Source organism: Ceratotherium simum, chromosome 21 (assembly GCF_057802395.1).
Source record: "Ceratotherium simum simum isolate JZ-2026a chromosome 21, ASM5780239v1, whole genome shotgun sequence".
NCBI lineage: Eukaryota > Metazoa > Chordata > Mammalia > Perissodactyla > Rhinocerotidae > Ceratotherium > Ceratotherium simum.
The window spans coordinates 25,111,568-25,134,130 of record NC_141920.1 but is presented as its reverse complement, the minus strand read 5'-3'; the positions used below and the strand labels follow the sequence as shown (position 1 = coordinate 25,134,130).

Genomic DNA, 22,563 nt, shown 5'->3' with positions numbered 1-22,563 from the left:
GGCCAGCTGTGATTCACAGCCTTGTTGGTGATGGAAAACTTGCCCAGGTGGTGACTGATCATCTCGGGCTTGGTTTCCACCTGGTAGAAGGCCTTGCTGTTGTAGACACCCACCATGGTTGGCAGGATGGTCATGTCCTGAAACACTTAAGTTTTATTGACCAAAATTCAGTCATCTTGCCACTCCTAACTGCAATGGAAGCTGGGAAATCAAGTCTTCTAGCTGGGTGCATGGCCACCCTGAGAGACATTCAGGGTTCTGTTCTGTTCAACAGTTGCTGGGATACCAGTCAGCAGTCTTCGCCATAGAAGCCAAGAGAAGAATTTCAAGGAGAAAGTGGTTATAGCAGTGGATGGGAAGGGAGAAGTTAGAAGTGGGGTGAGAGGTGGAGGGGGCTGTGAGTTATAAGAACATGATTGCTGGTGGGAGATACTGAGGAGCCTCTTGGAGGAGCAAAGCCCATGAGAGAGTGAGGAGGATGGCACCAGGCATAGGGGGAGGGGCTGGCTTAGGCTAGAACAGGGACAGCTATTCCACTGCCAGTGAGGGGAGGCAGGGTGAGGGCACAGAGGACAGGGCAAGGTCTCTGCTGGTGACGGCAGGAGGGAAGGGGTTCTGGAGCTATAAGGGGAGGAGCTCAAACTTCCTAGGAAAGCATAGTGGGAGGGTTGGGCAGGGCCTAGCCAAGCGTTGTTGCATCAACACTTTTGCATCATCTTTTGCAGCCAAGGATGCAGCTGTGTAGTAAGCGCACAGCTGGCTTTAACAAGGGCTGGGACTTTGCCAGGTTAATTCAGCAGAAGAATGAGGGGTTAAGTGCTCTGGGAAATAATTATCATAATGGGCTGTGAAATTTGTGCTGGGCAAGGAGGAAGTAGAGACAGGTAGGGAAGAGATTGCTAGCGAGCTGGTGGAAGTAGAAATCTTCTTTGAAGGGTGGTGGTCAGTGTGCCCCTGGACTTGCATTTGCAGGGGAGGTGCGTTGGTGACATGCAGTTGGTAAGGCTGAGACTGGGAAAGTGGGAGGCGAAGGGGAAAGAGAGCAGGTTCCAGGGGAGAGCCAACCTGGTGAGCTGACAGTGGGAGGGCTGGAAGGGGACAGACGGGTTTGAGAGCAACTTGGGGTAGACTCAAGAGGACTCGGAGAGTGACTGGATTGCCGGGTGAGGGGGAGAGCCCAGCTGAGGCCTGGGTCAGGACGGGGTGATGAAATGCGAAGGCAGATGGGGATTAGCTGGAGGTGCAGGTACTGGGGAAGATGGTGGCTTCATTTGGACATGTTGAGTTTGAGAAGCCTAAGCCCCAGAGGCGACCTTTGCTCAGGAGGCAGGACCCAGACCTGAGGCCTGGAGGAAAATCAGTGGCTGGAGGTGGGGATTCAGGAGTCACTGTCAAGTTGGAGGCACTGATGGGTGTGAAGGTGGACATGACCCAGGATGACATGAGCGGGCTGAGGACAGCTGAGGGCTATGGCAGGACCAGAATTCTGAGGTGCAGCCGGAGGCTAGAAAGGCCATGGGGAGGCAACCTCCGCAGGTGACTGGTCAACTGTGAAGGCCAGTGTCTGGGGAGGGCAGGGGCTGAGGTTATAGGAAGAGCGGAAGAAGGTGGCAACCCTGGCCCTGTCATTCAGTGAGGTGGGGTGAGAACTGAGCTAGAGGGAGAGGAGGGGACCAAGGGAGTGAGGCCCCATGTGGGCAGTGGGGATGGTGGTCATGGCCTCCACTTCCCAGTGAAGCCACAGAGCTTCAGGGGTAGGAGCCAGAGGCTTGGGGACTCCTGGGTGGGTCTCTGTCCCTCCAGTCTTGAGAAAAATTCCACTTAAGAGTCTGTAAACAGAACAATCAATCCTTACTCAGAAATAATAATCCTGACTCAGACCTCATTTTTCCTGGGTCCTCCCAATGTGAGGCCCATTTTACAAGTGAGTTCGTTGCCTTAAAAAAGATATTACAGTGCTGTGGTGCTAAAGTTGGTCCATCTGCTTCCAGGCCCTGTTTCCCTAGGACTTTGTGCCCTCCTGGTACTCACTGATCCTTGACCTTGCAGGTAGGTTCTGTTAGTGTCTCCATTTTGCAGATGAAGAAATTGAGGCTCCAGGGGAAAGAATTTGCTCAAAGTTATCCAGTAAGTGGTAAAGCTACTTTAGACCTAGGTCTGTCTGCCATTGTGTACAGGAACAAAGAGAGACCCAGAGAAAGAACCTGCCTTGGTCACATAGTTGGTGGCTACCCAAGCCAGCAGGCCAGGGATTGCTCCACCCTCGTGTGACAAATCAGCTGTCTTTTCTCAGGCCCATGGGTCCCAGTCAGAAGCCACAAACAGCAGGAATTCGGGGGGCGGGGGGTGGGGGAGGATGAGCTTGACCATGGGTGAGACACTGCCCTGAGCTGACAGTGTTTCCCCAATCACCCCAAACAGTCCTCTCGGACCCCCTTAGCACGGAGCAGCAGTGCTTGGCCCAGACTCGGCCCCTGCACATGGTCTAGAGGGGTGACAGACCCTCAGATGGGCAGTGACCCAGACAGATGACATCATGGGGGCCCAGAGGAGGAGTCCTCATCAGACGAATATTTACTAAGCACCTATCACGTGCTACACTGTAAATGCTGAGATACAGCAGGAACCAAACACACAGAAAATGCTGCCCCTTGGCGCAAGCAGTTAAGTGCGCTCACTCTGCTGCGGCGGCCCGGGGTTCCCCGGTTCGGATCCCGGGTGCGCACTGACGCACCGCTTGTCAAGCCATGCTATGGCAGTGTCCCATATAAAGTAGAGGAAGATGGGCATGGATGTTAGCTCAGGGCCAGTCTTCCTCAGCAAAAAAAAGAGGAGGATTGGCAGATGTTAGCTCAGGTCCGGTCTTCTTCACAAAAAAAAGAGAAAAGAAAAGAAAATGCTGTCCTTAAGGGGCTTGCATGTTAATGGTAGGGAGAAATGAAAGAACATTTTAAAAATTATTTGGCATATTAAATTTAAACCCACAGTGAGATACCACTACATACCCACCAGAATAGCTAAAATTAAAACAACTAGCAACACCAAATGTTGGCAAGGATGCAGAGCAACTGGAACTCCCAAATATTGTTGATAGGAATCTAAAATGGAACCACTGGGGCCGGCCCGGTGGCGCAGGCAGTTAAGTGCGCGCACTCCGCTGCGGCGGCCTAGGGTTCACAGGTTCGGATCCTGGGCGTGCACCAACACACCACTTGTCAAGCCATGCTGTGGTGGTGTCCCATATAAAGTAGAGGAAGATGGGCACGGATGTTAGCCCAGGGCCACTCTTCCTCAAGAAAAAATAAAAATAAAAATAAAATGGAACCACCACTTTGGAAAAAGATCTGGTAATTTCTTATAAAACTAAACACACACCTACCCCATGACCCAGCAGTTCCACTACTAGATATTTGTACAAGTGAAACAAAATGAATATGTCCATAAAAAGACTGTTACAAGAATGTTCATAGCAGCTTTATTCACACTCCCCCAAAACTGGAAATAGTCCAGGTGTCCATCAACAGAAGAATGGATAATCAAACTGTGGTACATCCATACAATGGAACCTACTTGGCAATACAAAGAGTCTACTGATACCTGCAACAACATGGATGAACCTCAAAAACTTTATGTTGTGATAAAGAAGCCAGACACAAAAGAATACATACTGTATGATTCCATTTATATGAAGTTCTAGACCAGGTCAGACTAATCTATGGTGAAAGAATGGTGGGTGGTTGCCTCTGGAGGTGGACATGGAGATGAATTGAAAAGGGGCAGGAGGGAATTTTCTAAAGAGGTGAAAGTTGTGTTCTGTATCTTGATAGGGGTTTAGGTTACACAGGTGTGTATACTTGTCAAAACTCATCAAATGCACACTTAAAATCTGTGTGTTTCATTGTATGTAAATTTTATCCCCCCAAAGAAAAAAAGAACCAAAACAAATACTGATATAAATGTGAAGGGTTTAGGGATAAAGTGAACTTATGTCCGCAACTTACTAGTTTTTTTTCCTTTTTTAATTGAGTTATAATTGACATATAACATTATATTAGTTTCAGGTGTACGACATAACGTTTCAATATTTGTACATATTGCAAAATGATCACCACAGTAAGTCCAGTTAACATCCATCATCATACATAGTCACAAATTTTCTTCCTTGTTATGAAAACTTTTACAGTCTACTCTTTCAGCAACTTTCAAATATACACTACAGTATTATTAACTGTAGTCACCATGCTGTACATTATATTCCCATGACATTTATTTTATAATTGTAAATTTGTACCTTTTGGCATGCTTCACCTATTTCACCCACCGCCTACTCCCCACCTCTGAACCACCAATCTCTTTTCTGTATCTATGAGCTCGGTTTGGGGTGTTCTTTTTTTTTAGATTCCACATGTAAGTGAGATCATGTTCCATCATGTTGTTTCAAGTGGCAAGATTTCTCTTTTTTATGAATCAATAATATTCCATTGTATATATACATATATATACCATATTTTCTTCATTCATCAATCAATGGACACTTAGGTCATTTCCATATCTTGGCTATTAATAAATAATGCTGCAATGAGCATGAGGGTGCATATATTTTTTTGAGTTAGTGTTTTTGTTTTCTTCAGATATATACTCAGAAGTGGAATTGCTGCATCATATGGTGGTTCTATTTTATTTTATTTTTTTTTTCCCCCAAAGCCCCAGTAGATAGTTGTATGTCATAGCTGCACATCCTTCTAGCTGCTGCATGTGGGACGTGGCCCCAGCATGGCCGGAGAAGCGGTGCATCGGTGCGCGCCCGGGATCCGAACCCGGGCCGCCAGCAGTGGAGAGCGCGCACTTAACTGCTAAGCCATGGGGCCGGCCCTGGTGGTTCTATTTTTAACTTTTTTTTTTTTCCAGCTGGGAAAGATTTGGGCTGAACGAACATCTGTTGCTAATCTTTTCCTAGTACATAGTTATATATTCTAGTTGTATGTCCTTCTAGTTCTTCTATGTGGGCCACCGCCACAGCATGGCTACTGACAGATGAGTTGTGTGGTTGTGCGCCCGGGAACCGAACCTTGGCTGCCGAAGCAGAGCATGCTGAACTTTAACCACTAGGCCATGAGGGCTGCCTCTCTATTTTTAATTTTTTGAGGAACTCCATACTGTTTTCCACAGTGGCTGCATGAATTTACATTCCCACCAACAGTGCACAAGGGATCCCTTTTCTCCACATCCTCACTAAGACTTATTTCTTTTTGATAACAGCCATTCTAACAGGTGAGGTGATATATCATCGTAGTTTTGATTTGCATTTCCATGATGATTAATGATGTTAAGCACCTTTTCAGGTACCTGTTGGCCGTGTGTATGTCATCTTTGGAAAAACGTATATTCAGATCCTTTGCCCTTTTTTTATTTTTTTGCTGAGGAAGATTCACTCTGATAACATCTATGCGAATCTTCTCCTATTTTGTATGTGGGTCGCCACCACAGCGTGGCTGATGAATGGTGTAGGTCTGCGCCCAGGATCCAAACCCACGAACCCAGGCTGCTGAAGCGGAGCGTGCCAAACTTGAACCACTGTACCACGGGGCCGGCCCCATGCCCATTTTTCAATCAGATTGTTTTTTTTCTATTGAGTTGTATGAGCTCTTTATATATTTTGGAAATTAACCCCTTATCAGATATATATGATTTGCAAATATTTTCTCCCATTCAGTAGGTTGCCTTTTCATTTTTTTTTTAAATAATTTTATTTATTTATTTTTCCCCCAAAGCCCCAGTAGATAGTTGTATGTCATAGTTGCACATCCTTCTAGTTGCTGTATGTGGGATGCGGCCTCAGCATGGCTGGAGAAGCGGTGCATCAGTGTGCCCCCAGGATCCGAACCCGGGCCACCAACAGCGGAGCGCACACACTTAACCGCTAAGCCACGGGGCCGGCCCTGCCTTTTCATTTGTTAATGGTTTCTTTTGCTGTGCAGAAGCTTTTTAGTTTGATGTAGTCCCACTTGTTTATTTTTGCTTTTGTTGCCTTTGCTTTTGGTGTCAAATCCAAAAAATCATCACCAACGCAGATGTTAATGTTTTAGGAGTTTTATGATTTCAGGTCTTATGTTCAAATCCGTAATTATTTTGAGTTGATTTTTGTGTATGGTGTAATATAGTGGTCCAGTTTCATTCTTTCGCGTGTGGCTCTTAGTTTTCCCAACACCATTTACTGAAGAGACTCCTTTCCCCATTATGTTTTCTTGGCTCCTTTGTTGTAAATTAATTGACCATATACGTGTGGGTTTATTTCTGGGCTGTCTGTTCTGTTCTAGTGATCTATGTGTCTGTTTTTATGCCAGTACCATACTGTTTTGATTACTATAGCTTTGTAATATAGTTTGAAATCAGGAAGTGTGATGCCTCCAGCTTTATTCTTCTTTCTCAAGATTGATTTGGCTATTCAGGGTCTTTTGTGGTTTCACACAAATTTTAGGATTGTTCTATTTCTGTGAAAAACAGCATTGGAATTTTAATAGAGATTGCATTGAATCTGTAGATTGCTTTGGGTAGTATGGGCATTTTAACAATATTAATTCTTCCAATCCATGAGCACAGAATATCTTTCCATTTATTTGTGTCTTCTTCAGATTCTTTCATCAATGCCTTATAGTTTTCAGTGTACAAGTCTTTCACCTCCTTTGTTAAATTTATTCGTATGTATTTTATTCTTTGATGCAATTTTAAATGGAATTGTTTTCTCAATTTCTCTTTCTGATAGTTTGTTATTAGTGTATAGAAATGCAACAGATTTTTCTATATTGATGTTGTATCCTGCAACTTTACTGAATTTATTAGTTCTCACAGTTTTTTGGTGGAGTCTTTAGGACTGTCTATATATAATATCATGTCATCTGCAAATAGAGACAGTTTTACTTCTTCCTTTCCAATTTGAATGCCTTTTATTTCTTTTTCTTGTCTAATTGCTCTGGCTAGGGCTTCCAATGCTATGTTGAATAAAAGTGGCGAGAATGGGCATCCTTGTCTTGTTCCTGATCTTAGAGGAAAAGCTTTCCCCTTTCAGCTTTTCACCGTTGCGTATGATGTTATCTGTGGGCTTGTCATATATGGCCTTTGTTATGTTGAGGTACATTCCCTCTATACCCACTTTATTGAGAGTTTTTATCATAAATGGATGTTGGATTGCAACTTAGTCTGAAATGTATCAAAAAGATAAAATGGATGGCTGGACAGATGGACAGATAGTGATCAAGCAAATGGAGCAAGTGTTAAATGTAGGATATAACCAGTGGGTATATGGGTGGTCATTGAAGAATGATTTCAAGTGTTCTGTATGCTTGAAAATTTTCATAATAAAACGCTTAGAAAAATTATATAGCATATTAGAAGGTGATAACTGCTCTGGCAAAAAATTAAGCAAGGCATTGGGAGAGAGGATAGGGTGACTAGTAAGGGGGCTGAAATATTAAATAAGACCATTTGGGATGGCCTCCCTAAGGAGAACTTGGAAGTGAGAGTGTGAGCCACATAGAGATCTTGGGGAAGAATGTTCCAGGCAAAGGGAACAGTAAGTACAGAAACACCCTGGGGCACAAGCATGTCTGGGATTCCCAGAATAGCAAGGAGGCCAGAGTAGCTGAAGCTAAGGGAGCAAGGGTGAGTGTAGATGAGGCCAGAGCAGCAGCAGGGAGCCAGATCCCCCAGGCATCATGGGCCACTGTTCAGCCTTTAACTTTTGCTCTGAATGAGTGGGGTGCAGGAATAGCATGATCCAACTCCTGTGTGCACAGGATCGCTCTTGTCAGTGTAGTGAGACCAGACTGAAGCAGGCAAGGCCAAAGCAAGGAGATGATGGCAGCAGTCCAGCAAGAGATGGTGGTGGCTTTGGCCTGAGTGGCAGTGGTGGAAGTGGTAAGAAGTGATCGGATTCTGGAGATATTTGAATGTGGAACCAATAGGATTTGGGCATGGATTGGATGTGGGGGGTGAAGGAAAGGAGTCAAAGATGATGGATGGGGACAGGGAAGATTACATTTTAGGGGAGCTCATTTTAGGGGAAGATCATGGGTTCATTTGGGGCAGGTCAAGTTTGAGATGTCTGCTAGACTTTCAAGTTAAGACATGGAGTAGGCCGGGCCTTTGGATTCTGGGGAGACAGGGAAAAGGAGGAATTAATGAGGAGATAAACCAGAGGACTAGAGGAGGGAGTGTCAGCCCTGCTGACTGGTCAGGTAAGAGAAAGAGTGAGCACAGACCTTGGGATTTGGGGGATGGGCCCCTCCCCCACTGTAACCTCAGCCCAGGACTTAGTCTGACAAAAGAGAGGTGTAACCACTTCCCCAAGGCCATGGCTGACCTAGTTCTTTTGTGTGTGTGTGTGAGGAACATCAGCCCTGAGCTAACATCCTTGTTAATCTTCCTCTTTTTGCTGAGGAAGACCAGCTCTGAGCTAATATCTATGGCCAATCCTCCTCCTTTCTTTTTTTTTCCCCAAAGCCCCAGTAGATAGTTGTATGTCATAGCTGCACATCCTTCTAGTTGCTGTATGTGAGACGCGGCCTCAGCATGGCTGGAGAAGTGGTGCGTCAGTGCGTGCCCAGGATCCGAACCCCGGGCCGCCAGCAGCAGACGGCGTGCACTTAACTGCCACGCCACGGGGCCGGCCCTGACTTAGTTCTTACAGCTGCTCTTAATGGCTCTGATCACATTCAATCTCCTGCAACTTTGTGTTTGTGAGATTTGTCCATTTTGACACACACACAGCTCTAGATCAAGAGTCAGCAAACTTAAGGCCCTCACGCCAAATCTGTTTGTTTTAGCAAATAAAGTTTTATTGGGACATAGCCATGCCCATCCACATTGTCTAAGGCTGCTTCCGCACTACAACAGAACTGAGTACTTGCCAGAAACTATATGGCCTACAAAGTAGAAAATATTTAGTATCTGGCCTTTCGAAGGGAAAGTTTGCTGACCCCTCCTCTCTCTCTTTCACTATAACAGTGTGTTGTTCTGTTACAGGAATACACAAGGTATTTAATAGGACATTTAGGTGGGTCCCAGTTTTTTGCTATTTTGAAAATGCTCCAATGAACATACTTAACTGTGTTTCCTTGGGCTCATGTGCACACCTGAAAGTGGAACTCCTGGTTTGTAGGACATGGGCATCTTCAGTTTGGGTAGATTTTGCAAAATTGCTTTCCAATGTGGCTGAAATGATTTACACTCCCATTCGCAGTGGAAAGAGTTCCCCTTTTCCCATATTACTCTAGAACTTGGTATCACGTGTTGTCAGATGTTATTAGTTAGCAATCTTTTATTGTTTGTAGATTCCTTTGGGTTTTCCAGCTGTGAAGGGTAGTTTTGCTCCTTTTTTTCCCTTGTCTTGGTGCTCTGGCTGGAACCTCCAAACAATATTGCATTTTGTTCAATGATAAAATTCAAAATTTTGTTCCTGGCTTTAAAGGGAATCATGCTTAACATTTTACCATATAGTATGGTGTTTAATCACTAAGTATAACGTTTGCTGCAGGTTTGGGTTTATTTTCGGAGAACTCACCTAGAAAACCATCTGGACTAGTTGGTTTTTTGAGGCATATGGCTACTCAGTTTGTCTTTTTCTTTTTGAATTAGTCTTGGCAAATTGTCTTTTTCTAGAAAATTGTCCATTTCATCTCAGTATTAAGTTAACTGGCATAAAGTTTATAACATTCTTATTTTTGTCATTTCTATATCTGTAGTTATGTCCCTTTTGCACATTAATGTTTATTTTATTGGTCTTTTCAAAGATCCAACTTTGTTTGTGGTCCATACTAGTGTTTTTGTTTTCTATGTCATCAATTTCTGCCATTCATTATTCTCTTCCTTTCACTTTCTGTGGGTTTACACTGTTATTCCTTTTTAAAATTCTTTTGAAACTCAAATTTTCCATGTTTCTTCTTACCTAGTATAACTAATAAGGCTATAAATCTTCTAAATGCTGCTTTAGTTGCCCCCTCCCTGAATTTTTATGTGTATTCTCATTTTTGGTTTGATCTAAGTAGTTTTCATTTCCATATGATTTCATCTTTGAGTAAAAAGTTTTTTAGAAGTATGTTTAAATGTCCAAACATTTGGAATTTACTTGGCTCTTGTCTGTGGTCAGAGAATATGGTCTGTATGAAACTGACTATTCGATACCTGTTGAGACTGGACTTGGGGTCTAGTAGGTCATTTTGTAAATGTTTCTTGTGTACTTGAAAGTAAGGGTATTGGGTTCAGGGCTCTATCAGGGCCCAGTGATCAGGATTATTCATAGGATTAAAATTGTCTATATCCTTTTTTGGCTATTTGGTCTATCAGTTACTGAAAGAGGTCTTAAATATCCACTATGATGAATGATTTGGCCATTGTTCCTTGTATCCTTGTCACTTTTACTTTATACATTTTCAGCCTTTTTTTTTAACCTCTAACATAGAAGTTACAGCTTCCTTTATCCCTAATAGTGTCTTTTACCTTAAAGCCTATTTTGTCTGATTTTGCTATAGATATATCTTTTGGTTAGTTTTTCTTTAGAATACATTTTTCCATCTTTTTACTTTTGGTGCCTTTTGGTTTTATTTTATTTATTTTTTCTTGTGAGGAGATCAGCCCTGTGCTAACATCTGCCAGTCCTCCTCTTTTTTTTTTTTTGCTGAGGAAGACTGGCCCTGGGCTAACATCTGCACCCATCTTCCTCCACTTTATATGGGACGCCGCCACAGCATGGCCTGCCAAGCAGTGCCTGGGATCCAAACCGGCGAACTCCAGGCCGCCGCAGCAGAGCGCGCACACTTAACCGCTTGCGCCACCGGACCAGCCCCTGCCCTTTGGCTTTAAATGTCCTCTTGTAAGCAGCAGGGAGCTGCATTTTACTTTTCTTGGTCAATCTGATCATCTGTTTTAATAGGTGAACGTGAAGTGCATTTTGTCCCTCTGGTTTTGTACCATTTATATACTTGTTACTTTGCCTCCTTTTTCTCCTTTCCTGCCTTCTATTCTATTCTAATACCCTTTACTAACCTTTTCTTTTTTACACTGGCAGTTATACTTTCTATTTCTAATGTTTTAGTGATCTCTCTTAAGCATTTGAAATACATACTTGACTTTAGAAAGCCGGACAATTATCAATATCTTTATCCTCCTCTCAAATAAATCAAGCTGCTTAGCACACTGGAAGGCTGATTACCCTCTCCAGTCTTACATGTTACTGGTTCCCTGCTCCTGGTTTTGTACTCCACAAATCTTCATCACTAGTCATGTTTCAATGAAGTGCTTGTTTAGATCTCCTTACCCACTGATCAGTTTAGTTGCTCACCATTTTTGCATCTAATTTCTTCTCTTTAGAGTTCTGTAACTTCACTACAAAGTGCCTAGATGCTGATTTTATTTTTGTTTATCCTGCTCTGGATTTTATGTGAAGATCCTGGTCTTTAATCAATTTGGAAGCTCTTCTTCAGGAACAGCCTCTCCCACAGTCTGTCTTTTCTCTCCTTCTGGAACTCTGACTGGACCTGTGAGTTCTTTTCACTTTACCATTCTTGTCACTCCCTCATACGTTTCATCACCTTGTTACTCTGGTTAATTGCTTCTGATCTATCCTCCAGCTCAGTGATTTTCTCTTCTGCTGGGTCTAATCTGCTTTTTTACCTCATCCTTTGAGACTTTAATTTCAATAGCTCTAGTTTTCAATTCTGGACGTTTCTTTTTAAAACCTGTGTTCCTTTTTAGTGCCTTGCTCTTTCATGTTTTAACCCCTCCCACCCGCACCTTTTTCCTTTTCTAACCATAAGCTCCACGAAGGCGAGGAGGTCTTTTGGTTTACCGCTGTCATCCCCAGCGCCTCCTACCGTCCCTAGAACAGACTCCGAGTGTGCGTTGTCAGGTGAATTTACTGACAGCGGCAACAGAAGGACGCTGAGCCGCAACCCGGCCCGCACTCACCCCACCGCCAGAGCTGCGAGTGAGTTCCCACAACAGCTCGCCGGCTTTGCAGCCTCCGCTCAGCCCCGACCTGGGCACGAAGGGTACGCGCAGGCCATGACGTCACGAGATTGTGACGCCCGCAAGGCCCCGCCCCTTCGCGGCGCGGGGTCGAGAATCCAGGCTCTCTGCGCCGTGACATCACGGTCCGGGCGGGCGGGTTTTGCGTCGGCCCAATGGGAGCGGCGCGCCGGCCTCTCCTTTAAGGAATGTTGTGACCTGACGTCACCCGGGCGAGTTACCTCCCCGAGCCGCCACCGCCGGGCTCAGCGCGAGCCCGGAGCCCTTGAGTGCGAGGCGCGGAGCCCGCGGAGCCCCCGAACCGCAGCCACATCCCCGCGCCGCGCACCCCGGAGCCTCGGCCTGCGCGCCCCGCCGGGCCCGCGCGATGCCCTCGGACCGGCCTTTCAAGCAACGGCGGAGCTTCGGTGAGGCCCGGCGGGCGATCTGCGAGCGAGGGGTGGGGGCGCTGGGGGGGGGGGTGCGACCGACCCGACTGCCGTAGGTGACGTCAGCCCCGTGACGTCAGGCTCCGGCCGCCCCCTGGGCTGGGACGCAGGCTCGGGCCTGGGCCGGGGCCTCCGCCTCCCAACCCCGTCCTGTGCTGGGGCTGGGGGGCCGACGGCCCGGGGGGCGGGGGCTGTGGGGAGGCGGGGCGGGGCCTCACCGCCCAACCGCTGTCTGCAGCCGACCGCTGTAAGGAGGTGCAGCAGATCCGCGACCAGCACCCCAGCAAGATCCCGGTGAGTCCCGCCGCCCCCTCCCATCCCCAGGCCCCGCGCCCCGCCTCAGGCTCACGCGTCCCGCCCCACCCTGCTCCCAGGTGATCATCGAGCGCTATAAGGGTGAGAAGCAGCTGCCTGTCCTGGACAAGACCAAGTTCCTGGTCCCGGACCATGTCAACATGAGCGAGTTGGTCAAGATCATCCGGTGCGCGGGCAACAGCTGTCAGAGGGGGACTTGGGTCCTGCTGGGGTCGGGCGGGGGGCTGGGTCCTTCTGAGAAGGTTGGGAAAGGTCAAGGTCAAGGCTGGGGTCACTGTCAGTGTCAGAGATAAGAACCTTTAGAAGGGGCTGGGATGGGTGTGAAGCAGAGACTCGGAATCATTTTGGGGAGGGGGGGTCAGGGCTACACCTGCCCAGCAGCCAGGTTGCTCACAGTCGGCATGCCCTCCTGCCCACCTCAGGCGCCGCCTGCAGCTGAACCCCACGCAGGCCTTCTTCCTGCTGGTGAACCAGCACAGCATGGTGAGCGTGTCCACACCCATCGCCGACATCTATGAGCAGGAGAAGGATGATGACGGCTTCCTCTACATGGTCTACGCCTCCCAGGAAACCTTCGGCTTCTGAGCTCGCAGTAGGGGGGGTTGGCCTGGGAGTAGGGGGCCCTGTCAGGCTCTGCCCAGGTAGCTCCTGGCTCCTGAAGTGAGCTGCCTCTGCCCCTGGTGGGCTGGGCAGGGATGCGCCTCCTAGCCAGGAGCACCAACCATGCCTACTCTGCCCCTGGGTGGATCCTGGGCCAGTCATGTTAGGGTTGCCCCTCTGGGTGCTGGCTGGGATGGGGGAGGGTGGGGAGCAACCCCCGGCACCCCTACTGTGTGATTTGTTTTTTTTTAGGCCCCTGCCTGTCTGCCCATCTGTCCCTCCCCTGCCTGAGGCGCTGCCCCCTGCCTGGACCCGCCCACCCTTGAAGGACTGGCCCCTGGCTCACCCAGTCTTGACATGGTGTATGGATCTGTGGTCATTGTCCCTCTGCAGAATAAAGATTGCTCAGGCCTGCCTGGCCCTTTGCCTCCAGCTGCTTGGGGAATGGGGAGGGCTGCTGATGGGGCTGTCCCACACCATTCTCAGCTCGCCAGTGCATAGACCTGTGTTCTGTGGACTTAGGGCTCATCCTGGAAACCCACACCAGTGTGTAGTGTACCATAGCAGTATTAGCAGCCAAGCCCAGCCCTTCCATGGTACAGTGTGGTCCCACAGTAGACTTTTTCATAACAAAAAACATTTATTAAGTAGCCACAACTTAACAAACCCTGCTCACCTTCTTCTTCCCTTTTCCTGCCTGTGAGGGGCTCCTTGGTGTGCAGAGTCACAAAGTGGGGGTCCAAGTGGAGGTGCTCCTGGCTACTCTCCACAGGCCTTGATGCCACCCTTGGCTCCCCTCTGGTGCCGGAGATTCGTGACCCTGGACTCGAACCTCATCTGCCCGAGGACTCGCCTGATGGCAACTCTGGCTAGAGGGCTTGGCCCAGCTTCTGGCCTTTTCACCCCCTGAAATCCGTACAGGCCTGGCCCAGCCAGGCCTACTTGAGCACAAGCATGGCCTCCGTGCCGTCCTTGGCCGTCAAGTAGAGACCATGTGTGAGGTAGTACTCCCGCCGCAGGAAGGCGTAGAAGTAATCAGAAATGAGCAGGATCTGCATGGAGAGAGAGGGTGTGAGAAGCTTTGAGGTACTCTCCCTGAACCTTGGGTCCCTGAGGGCACAGGCAGGTGTTGGGGAAACCCTGCCCAGGGACTCTCACGTCAGGGCCTACACTTGACCCTGCAAGGTCTCACTAGCACCTCAGAAGTTGCCTGTATTGCCCTCCCTCCCCTACCATGGTCCACAACGCCATCCCAAGCCCTGGCCTCTGAACTCCAGACCGGTGCCCCTCCACCCCAACAAGGTCCTGTCAAACCTGCTTCTCCCACTGGAAACCTGTGCCCCCATCTTCTATCCAGGTGTTCAGGCCACAGAATCAACTGACATTTCTCCCACACACAAAGCGACCAAGTCCTGTCAGTTCTACCCCCAAACTCTCAAATCCACCTATTTCTACCCGTCCCCACAGCTACCACCATGGACAAAGCCACTGTCATCTAAACAACAGCAGTCTCTTCTCTGGGCTCCCTGCTCTCACCCCTCATCCCAGTGTTTTCCCCAGCAGCCACAGACCTTTTCAAACAAATGTGGTCATGTTACTTTCCTGTTCAAAGTCTTCTAAAGCCTTCCTATGGCTCTTAGGGTGAAGATCAAACTCCCTGAGACTCCCAGGCCTTGCACCTGGGCCCTGCCCATGTACATGCACTGCCCTCTCCCCTGCTCCACCTCACTGGGCTCTAGCCACACTGGCCTCTTCCCTCCCGCTGCAGGATCTTTGCTGTTTCCTCTGCCTGGGATGTTCTCTCCCCTTTCATCTAGTCAACACTTGCTTGCCATTCAGGTCTCAGGAAGGATAATTTCCTCAGAGAAGCCCTCCCTTACCCCCCAGATTGGGTCTTGGCCCCATTAACCTCTATTTGGTAGCACAAACTCATCCAAATTGCAGTCTTACATTCATCTGTGTGACTGCCTGATGACTGTGGCTCCTCCCCTGGACTGGGCAGGGTCCCTGAGTGGTTCTGCCACTATGGTATCTATGCCCAGCTCAGTCTGTTTTTCCCGTCTGGGCCACAGAATCAAAGGGACCCTAGAAGCTCAGCACACCATCCCTCTCACTGAGGCCCAGAGGGTAACAGGGATATGCCAAGGTCCCCTGCACGATGGACCTGCAGTCTTAAAATCCCATTCATCCCAAACTCCCAAGACCTCCATCCAGTGCCTGCAGCAGGACAGGTTATGGCCCAGCCCCACTGACGGATGAGGGGAGAGGGGCTCACCACTGCAGACACCACCAGCTCTCAGGCACTTAGAGGCCTCTCAGACTATCATCACTAATCACCTCTTAGCACAGTTGGGAGACAGAAGCCCAGAGCAGGGGGAACACCTGGCTAGGGTCTTGGAGCTGAGCCTGGGATCTCAACTCTCAAAACTCTGTCCTGGGTAGCCTCTCTCACACCACGGGTAGGAGAAGGAGAGCACAGAGTAGCCTGGAGGAGGAGCTCAGGACCAACACCAGTGATGGCCTCTGGACAACGGCACCACAAGAGTCCATCTGGAAGGCTCGATGGTCCCCACCTTACAGATGAGGAAATTGAGGTGCAAGGAGTTCAATAGTTGGTCTAAGGCTATACTGGGAGAGCTGGACTAGCGGCCATGATCCTGCAAGGCCATGCATTAGGGGCCCAGTCTGCCAGTGGGCACAGAACTTGGTCGATGAGGGTATCAGTAGAACAGACAGAGCCCAGGGAGCCCCTGAGGACCTGCCCCACAGCTGCCCATGGAAGGCAGTTATCACAGCAAAGGTTGACCTTACACCCTGCAGCCCCTTTCTCACCTGCACCCAAGGTGCCGGGTCTTGGGAGGGGGAGCCTGGAGCCATGGCTGAGCTAGTGGGGGCAGATCCCTGAGCTGCGTCAGATGAGGACCAGGTGCAAAGCCACAATTCACAACAAAATAAAATGAGCCAACTCCCATGTCACACACAATCAGCTGGACAAGTAGTAGGAAGTCAAAATACTAGGTATTAGGTTGAACCGTATGAAATTGCCATTTTTGCAGATCAAAAATCGTTGAGTATTGACAATTTCATATGGTTCAATCTAATATACAAGGGAAAAAAATCAAATAGTAGAGTAAGCATGTTATTTAGAAGTACCAGAACAATAAGACTTTAGGGAGCTATTCTTTTTCTTTATAAGCCTTAACTTTGTAAATTATGTACATATATTACATTGATGAAAGAAAATCCAATTAAAAACAATCAGCCAATAAATGATTAAATAAATAAATGGGGGAGAATTCCTTTTGGAATCCTTACAGAAGAATTCCAAATAATATATGTAAATAATCCCCTCTAGGACGTGGAGCTTAATTCTTGCCTGCTCCCCACCTCCTGCCCCGGGCTAGACTTAGGGACTCACTTCCAACTGAGCAGAGAAAGAGAAAATCGTAACTCTACACTGGAGAAGCCCGGCAAACACTATCTTAACGAGATGAAGGGTAACATTAGCATCAAATCATGTGGCTAACTAGCATGTACTGCCTGAGCGTTCCAAAACCCCAAAACCCAGGCTCATGATGAGAAAAACATCAGACAAACCCAAAATAGGGACACTCTACAGGACACCTGGCCAGTGCTCCTCAAGACTGTCCAGGCCATGAGAAATTAGGAAGACTGAGAAAGCAAGCAGAGGACACAGGGGAGACAAGACAACTAAATGTAATATGGTGCCCTGGACTGGATCCTGAAAGGGCAAGAGGACATTATAGGGAAAACCATGAAATCCACATTAAATCTGGAGTTTACTTAACAGTAACGTACCAAGGTCAGTTTCTTGGTTTTGACAAACGGTACCATGGTAATATAAGATGTTAACAATTTGGGAAACTGGGTGTGGGGCATACGGGAACTCTCTGTACTATCTAAAATTATTCCAAAATTTAAAATTTATTTTAAAAAGCAACACACTATTATTATAAGCAACATGGATGAACCTCAAAAATATTTTGCTGAGTGAAAGGAAGCTTTGGGAAATGTACATGTAAGATTTGTATTTTTCATTGCACGTAAATTTCACATAAGAAAAATGTAAATAAGTATTGAGCTCTGGTTAATGGTACACATGCTGAAATATTTAGCAGGAAATATACTGATGTCTGCACTTCACTCTGAAATACATTAAAAAAATGTATGGGGGAGGGATAATTTGTGATCACACAAGTACAGTAAAAAGTTAATGGTAGAGTCTAGGTGCTAAGTATATGGGTGTTCAACGTTAAAGCTTTCAATTTTGCTGTCTGTGAAAATTTTCATAATGAAGTGTCAGGGGAGAGTGGTGTGGAGGGAAAGAGCCCTATGTGCTGGCTTGGTCCGTCTGGAACTGAAGGTCACTAGTCCTGAGTGGGTGAACTGCCCCTGCCCCCAGGGAGAGGGCATCTCATGGACACCAGGCTGGCCCGGAGGCATGGCTCTTTCAGAGGGAAGCCCCTAGCTGGTTTCAGGCTGGCTGAGACAACCTCTTCTGACCTTGAGGCTTTCCATTTGGGCTGAGGAGAAGGGATTCCCCAGAGGTCCTGGGATTTAGCCAACACAGCAACTGCAGACCCAGAACCCTTTGCCCAGTCTAGGCAGGGGAAGTTGGGCAAGAGGTAGTGGAAACAGCATGGGCGAGTTAGTGGCTGTGTGACCCTGTGTAAGTCACTTCCCCTTCCCTAAGCCACATTTTCCTTATCTGTAAAATGAGTGATAAATTCTAATTTATTATTGACAATGGTGGCTCCCCTAGTCCTTGCTCTGTCCTTCTCTGCTTTCAGAGACCTGAAGAGCAGCCCTTTTTTTTTTTTTGGCTGAAGAAGATTTGCCCTGAGCTAACATCTGTTGCCAATCTTCCTCTTTTTGCTTGAGGAAGATTCACCCTGAGCCAACATCTGGAGCAGCCCATTCTTTAAAGCTGCCCTCACCAACTATGGCTGAGCCCCTCGGCCTCTCTCCTGTCATCAACCATCAAGTCCTGCCAATTCCCCTCCTCAGACTTCCGACTCAGCTCCCTCTTCTCCCTCCCACTGCCATCTCTTGCTGGGAGGCCTCCCTCATCCCTCCTGACCCCCGACAGTCAGTTATATGGCCTCTGAAGTAAAGTTATTTCCTGTTGGTCTCTCTACCACATGGGGTGACAGCTGCTCCAGCTCTGTGGCCCCAGACCCAGCACAAGGCTGGTGCTCTGGGAGTAGTTTGCTAGTCCCCACCCCCTTGGCACTGCCCCAGTGAGGGCTCAGTCAGACCACATTCCTCTCACTGGCAGCCAGAGGGCTCCAGGACTCCCCTTTGGGCCAGATGAAGATTTAATGGGGCAGCTGATAAAAGGGTGCCAGGGACAGAGATGGGTAGATCAGAAGTGGAATGAAACAGTCAGAACATGCTCCATTACAGGGTGGGATAGAAGAGAGACAGAGAAAACAACATCTGCATATCTGCCCTGGGCCAGGCCCTTTAACAAAAAGCACTGAATCTTCACAACACCCTGGGGTAGAGCTTATAAACCCCACTTAGAGACAAAGCAAACACAGAGGTTAAGGGTCTTGCGTAGGGTCATATGGGAATAAGGGGAGCGTTTAGGCTGCAGTACTCGTTCTGCCTGTCTGAAGCCCGAACCCCAGTTCTTCCTATCACCCCACAACCCCTCTAAGTTAAGGATGCTTGGGTGGGGCAGGTGCAAGGGACTGCACTCACACGTGCTGAGTCCTGCTATGGACCCCTGCTAACACTACATATATACTAACACTCCTGTCGAGGCTGTGCTCCCCAGTTCACAGCTCTATCCCTTAGCCAAGATGAGAGAGAGTTTTCTGGGAAAAGGCAAAACAAGTGTCTCATGCCTCCGAGCCAGTGGAGGCCATTAATTCAGTGCGTCTAGAAGCTGTGGGGCTCAGGATAGCAGACGCAGCCAACACTGGGCCCCGGGCAGCAGATTCCTGGAGAAACAGGTGCTGTCACCCCAGGCATGTCCCAGTTCCCCAGGTCTCTTGCTCGTGTTGGAGACGCTGATACTTGACAGCCAGCTCGCACTTGGGGGAACTCATGGGTAGTCACCACTGGCAAAGTACAGCATCCTCTGCCCACGCTGCCTGGGGATGAGGAAACTGGGAGCAAGAGGGACTGACAGCTGGCTTGTGGAGCTGGATGGGGCTTTGGCGTGCCAAACTCACAGGCTGAATGGACACCACATGGGAGGAGATGGTTGAGAAACAGAGCTCCAGCCTCCAGCTCTAAGAGGTAAAACAACAGAGAAATCACTGGACCTCCATCTCGGGGTCTGGACAGTCACAAGGTAAGATCAAAGCCAGCTAGGATGGCAATGATCATCTACGTGGCACTTTTCAATTCACAAAAGCTTTCCTCACCCAACTCCATACTGAGTCCTCACAACCATCCTTCTAGGCTGAGGAGACTGAGGCTGCCACCCCTCTTGCCAGGTTTAAACAGCCTCCTCCCTGGTGCTCACAGCCCTCACCTCTTGCCTTCCTGGAAGAGTGAGGTTTTCAGAGCGTGCATCTGATCACAGTTGTCCTAAGCTTAAAACCAAAGCTCAGCCTGGTCCTCAGCATAACAAGGCCCATGTAGGCCACGTGGCTCTGACCACCATTGTCCTGAAATGGCCTCATTCCCTATCAGGTGGCATGTGCCAGTCCTACAGAATGACCTTCCACAGTCACTCCCTCGCTCTCTCTCACCCCCAGGTCTCACCACCAAGAACCCTGTTAGACCCTACATCCCTCCAGACTCCACTTAGAGGCTGCCTCCCTCAGAAGCTCCCACGTTTACCCCGTTCACAGCACCACCACGCTGCCTGGGCCCTACCCGTTTCCTTCCTTCTCTCCCACAGAATGTGGGCTCCTTGGAAGCAGGGCTGTGTCTCATTCACCCCTAGCACAGTGCCTGGCACACAGCAGGCACCTAATTAATATTTGCAAATAAATAAATTAGGCCCGAGGAGTTATGTGACTTGCCTAAGGCCAGTGAGCCAGGACACAGGGGGCTGGGAGTCACTGCAGAGTTTGAGCCTCCAAAGCCTAGGCCTTCCTGCTGGCCTTGCCCCCCTGTATTTAGCCTGGGTTTTCTTGTCACTCTGGTTATAGGGAGAGGAGAGTAGAGAAGAGGGGGAAGGGAAGGGCCTAGGAAGGCCTTGGGATGCTAAGCACTGAGCTAAAGGTCTGAGGATAGGAGAGACAAAGGAATGAACTAAGACCTTGACAAAATGCCACCGGTTGAGGAAAGCAAAGTAAATATGCACACCCAGTTGGACAAGGACAAGGGCTCCAGCCTGGGCCACAGGCACCTCATGTCAGGAGGAACAAACCTTCCCACACACAGACCCAGGACTTTGCAGCCAGTGCCACACACAACCCTGGAATAAACCTGAAATGGGCCCCCATCCGTCCACAAATGTGGGCTTCACACCTCTCAACCACTGATGATCTGCCCAACATGTCCCCAAACATTTCCTCCCTGGTCCCATTCCCCAGAATGACACACCAGGCCATTTGAGAGGCAATTTCAGGAGACAGGACTGTGGTTTCAATAGTGCTGGAATGAATAAGCAAGTCCTGAGCAAGGCCCAACATGCCAGAGGGTTGGTGCCCAGACCCCAGGGCTCCAGGCCTCCCTGGAGACAGAAAGCAGAATGGCCAAAGCAGGGCCAGCCCAGGGTCTACCGAGTCTGCAGCACAAGGAGGGGAGTTGGGGCTGGCCCCCCACAAGCTGCGAGGAGGCAGCAGCTTGTGGAGTGTTCCAGACCCTGCTGGGGAGGGCAGAGGGAGGGCCTCCAGGGAATCTGTTTTGGACACAGACACAGAGCAGGAATGGGGCTCTCGGGGCCAGCCACGGGGGTGAGAGGGGAAGGCGGCTCTGGCTCTGACCCATGGGAATCCAGCAGGACCTGCCCCAGGCCCAGCTCTGACCAAAGCAGGGACTGGAACTGGGAGGTCAGGGTGTACAAGATTATGTGAGATCACTGGGCGTAAGATGTGGTTTCTGATCCCAGCTCATTTCATTTATTCATCAATAAACAGTCACTGAATATTCTTCTTGGTGCTGGGGCTACGGTCGTGGACAAGACAGACCTGGGGCTTCTCTAATGGAACCCACAGTCTCTTGAGAGGACATGATAAACAAGAGCATGGACAAATAGACCCCTGCGGAGCTTTGTGACTTCCAAGGCTCAGCCTCCTCATTCTATCACGAGATGATAATAATAGTGCCCCCATCAAAGGCTGTCATGAGGATTAAGTGAATTCTTTTTTTTTTTTTTTTTTTTTTAAAGATTTTATTTATTCAGTTTTTCCCCCCAAAGCCCCAGTAGATAGTTGTACGTCATAGGTTCACATCCTTCTAGTTGCTGTACGTGGGACTCGGCCTCGCGTTGGACGGAGAAGTGGTGCCTCGGGGCGCTCCCGGGATCCGAACCCGGGCCGCCAGCATCAGAGCGCGCGCACTTAACCGCTAAGCCACGGGGCCGGCCCATAAGTGAATTCTTTATCATAATAAAAAAAAAAAGAGGAAAACATCTTAAAGGGCTGTCAGTGGGGGAGTAGTTACATCAAGTGTGGTGAGTCCACACATGTGGGACTCAAACAATGAGGAGCTTCCTCTCTCATGTACCAACAAGGAAAGATCATCAAGATGTTTTATTAAAAAGAAAAAAAAGTCATACATTCATTGTGATGCCAACAATAAAACACACACAAATAAAACTCTTTCTCCATGAGCATACGAGTAAATGTAAATGCACAGGGAAAGGTCCAGAAGGCTACTGTACAAGCACATGATCCAGAAGATTAAAGGGATCATATGGGCCTGGCCCCTAGAAAGCTCTCTTTAAACATGAGCCACTATTAATTATCATTTTAGGGAAAGATTTCCTTATGTTCCCTGTTTTTAAGTTGAATGAGGGTGAGTGGGACATCTTACCTTACTCTTTAAAAAAGCTAAATTTAAACCCATTCCTTTTTGTTTATATGTAATCCTTGATGACCATTTTTCTTCTGCTGGTCACTGACTTGCAGAAGAAAAATGGTTAAAAAAAAAAGAGGAGTGGGATTGTTCTCTTTCCCTTGGTTTCCGGGACTGAATGTTTCCCTGGGAATTTGCTCTGGGTATTTGAAGAGCATGTTGCTCGTGCTGTTTCCCATGTCAACATCTGAAT

At 48.2% G+C, this 22,563-nt stretch overlaps 2 protein-coding genes across 4 annotated transcripts in view; one reads left to right on the top strand and one right to left on the bottom strand.

Annotated features, from left to right (window-relative positions):
- Positions 1-12,209: 12,209 nt before the first annotated feature.
- Positions 12,210-13,784, top strand: MAP1LC3A (microtubule associated protein 1 light chain 3 alpha). The gene is made up of 5 exons (XM_014787531.2): positions 12,210-12,428; positions 12,688-12,743; positions 12,824-12,930; positions 13,187-13,356; positions 13,617-13,784. Exons 1-4 carry the CDS (start codon positions 12,389-12,391, stop codon positions 13,347-13,349), a joined length of 366 nt encoding a protein of 121 aa, XP_014643017.1. The 5' UTR covers positions 12,210-12,388; the 3' UTR covers positions 13,350-13,356; positions 13,617-13,784.
- A 197-nt stretch (positions 13,785-13,981) lies between these two features.
- Positions 13,982-22,563, bottom strand: part of PIGU (phosphatidylinositol glycan anchor biosynthesis class U) — a 94,135-nt gene continuing 85,553 nt past the window's right edge. For all 3 annotated transcript variants that reach the window (XM_004430501.3, XM_087445373.1, XM_087445374.1), the window contains one exon: positions 13,982-14,416. In XM_004430501.3, coding sequence (XP_004430558.1) covers positions 14,303-14,416 — 114 coding nt within the window. In that variant the 3' untranslated portion in view covers positions 13,982-14,302. The remainder of the gene's footprint in view (positions 14,417-22,563) is intronic.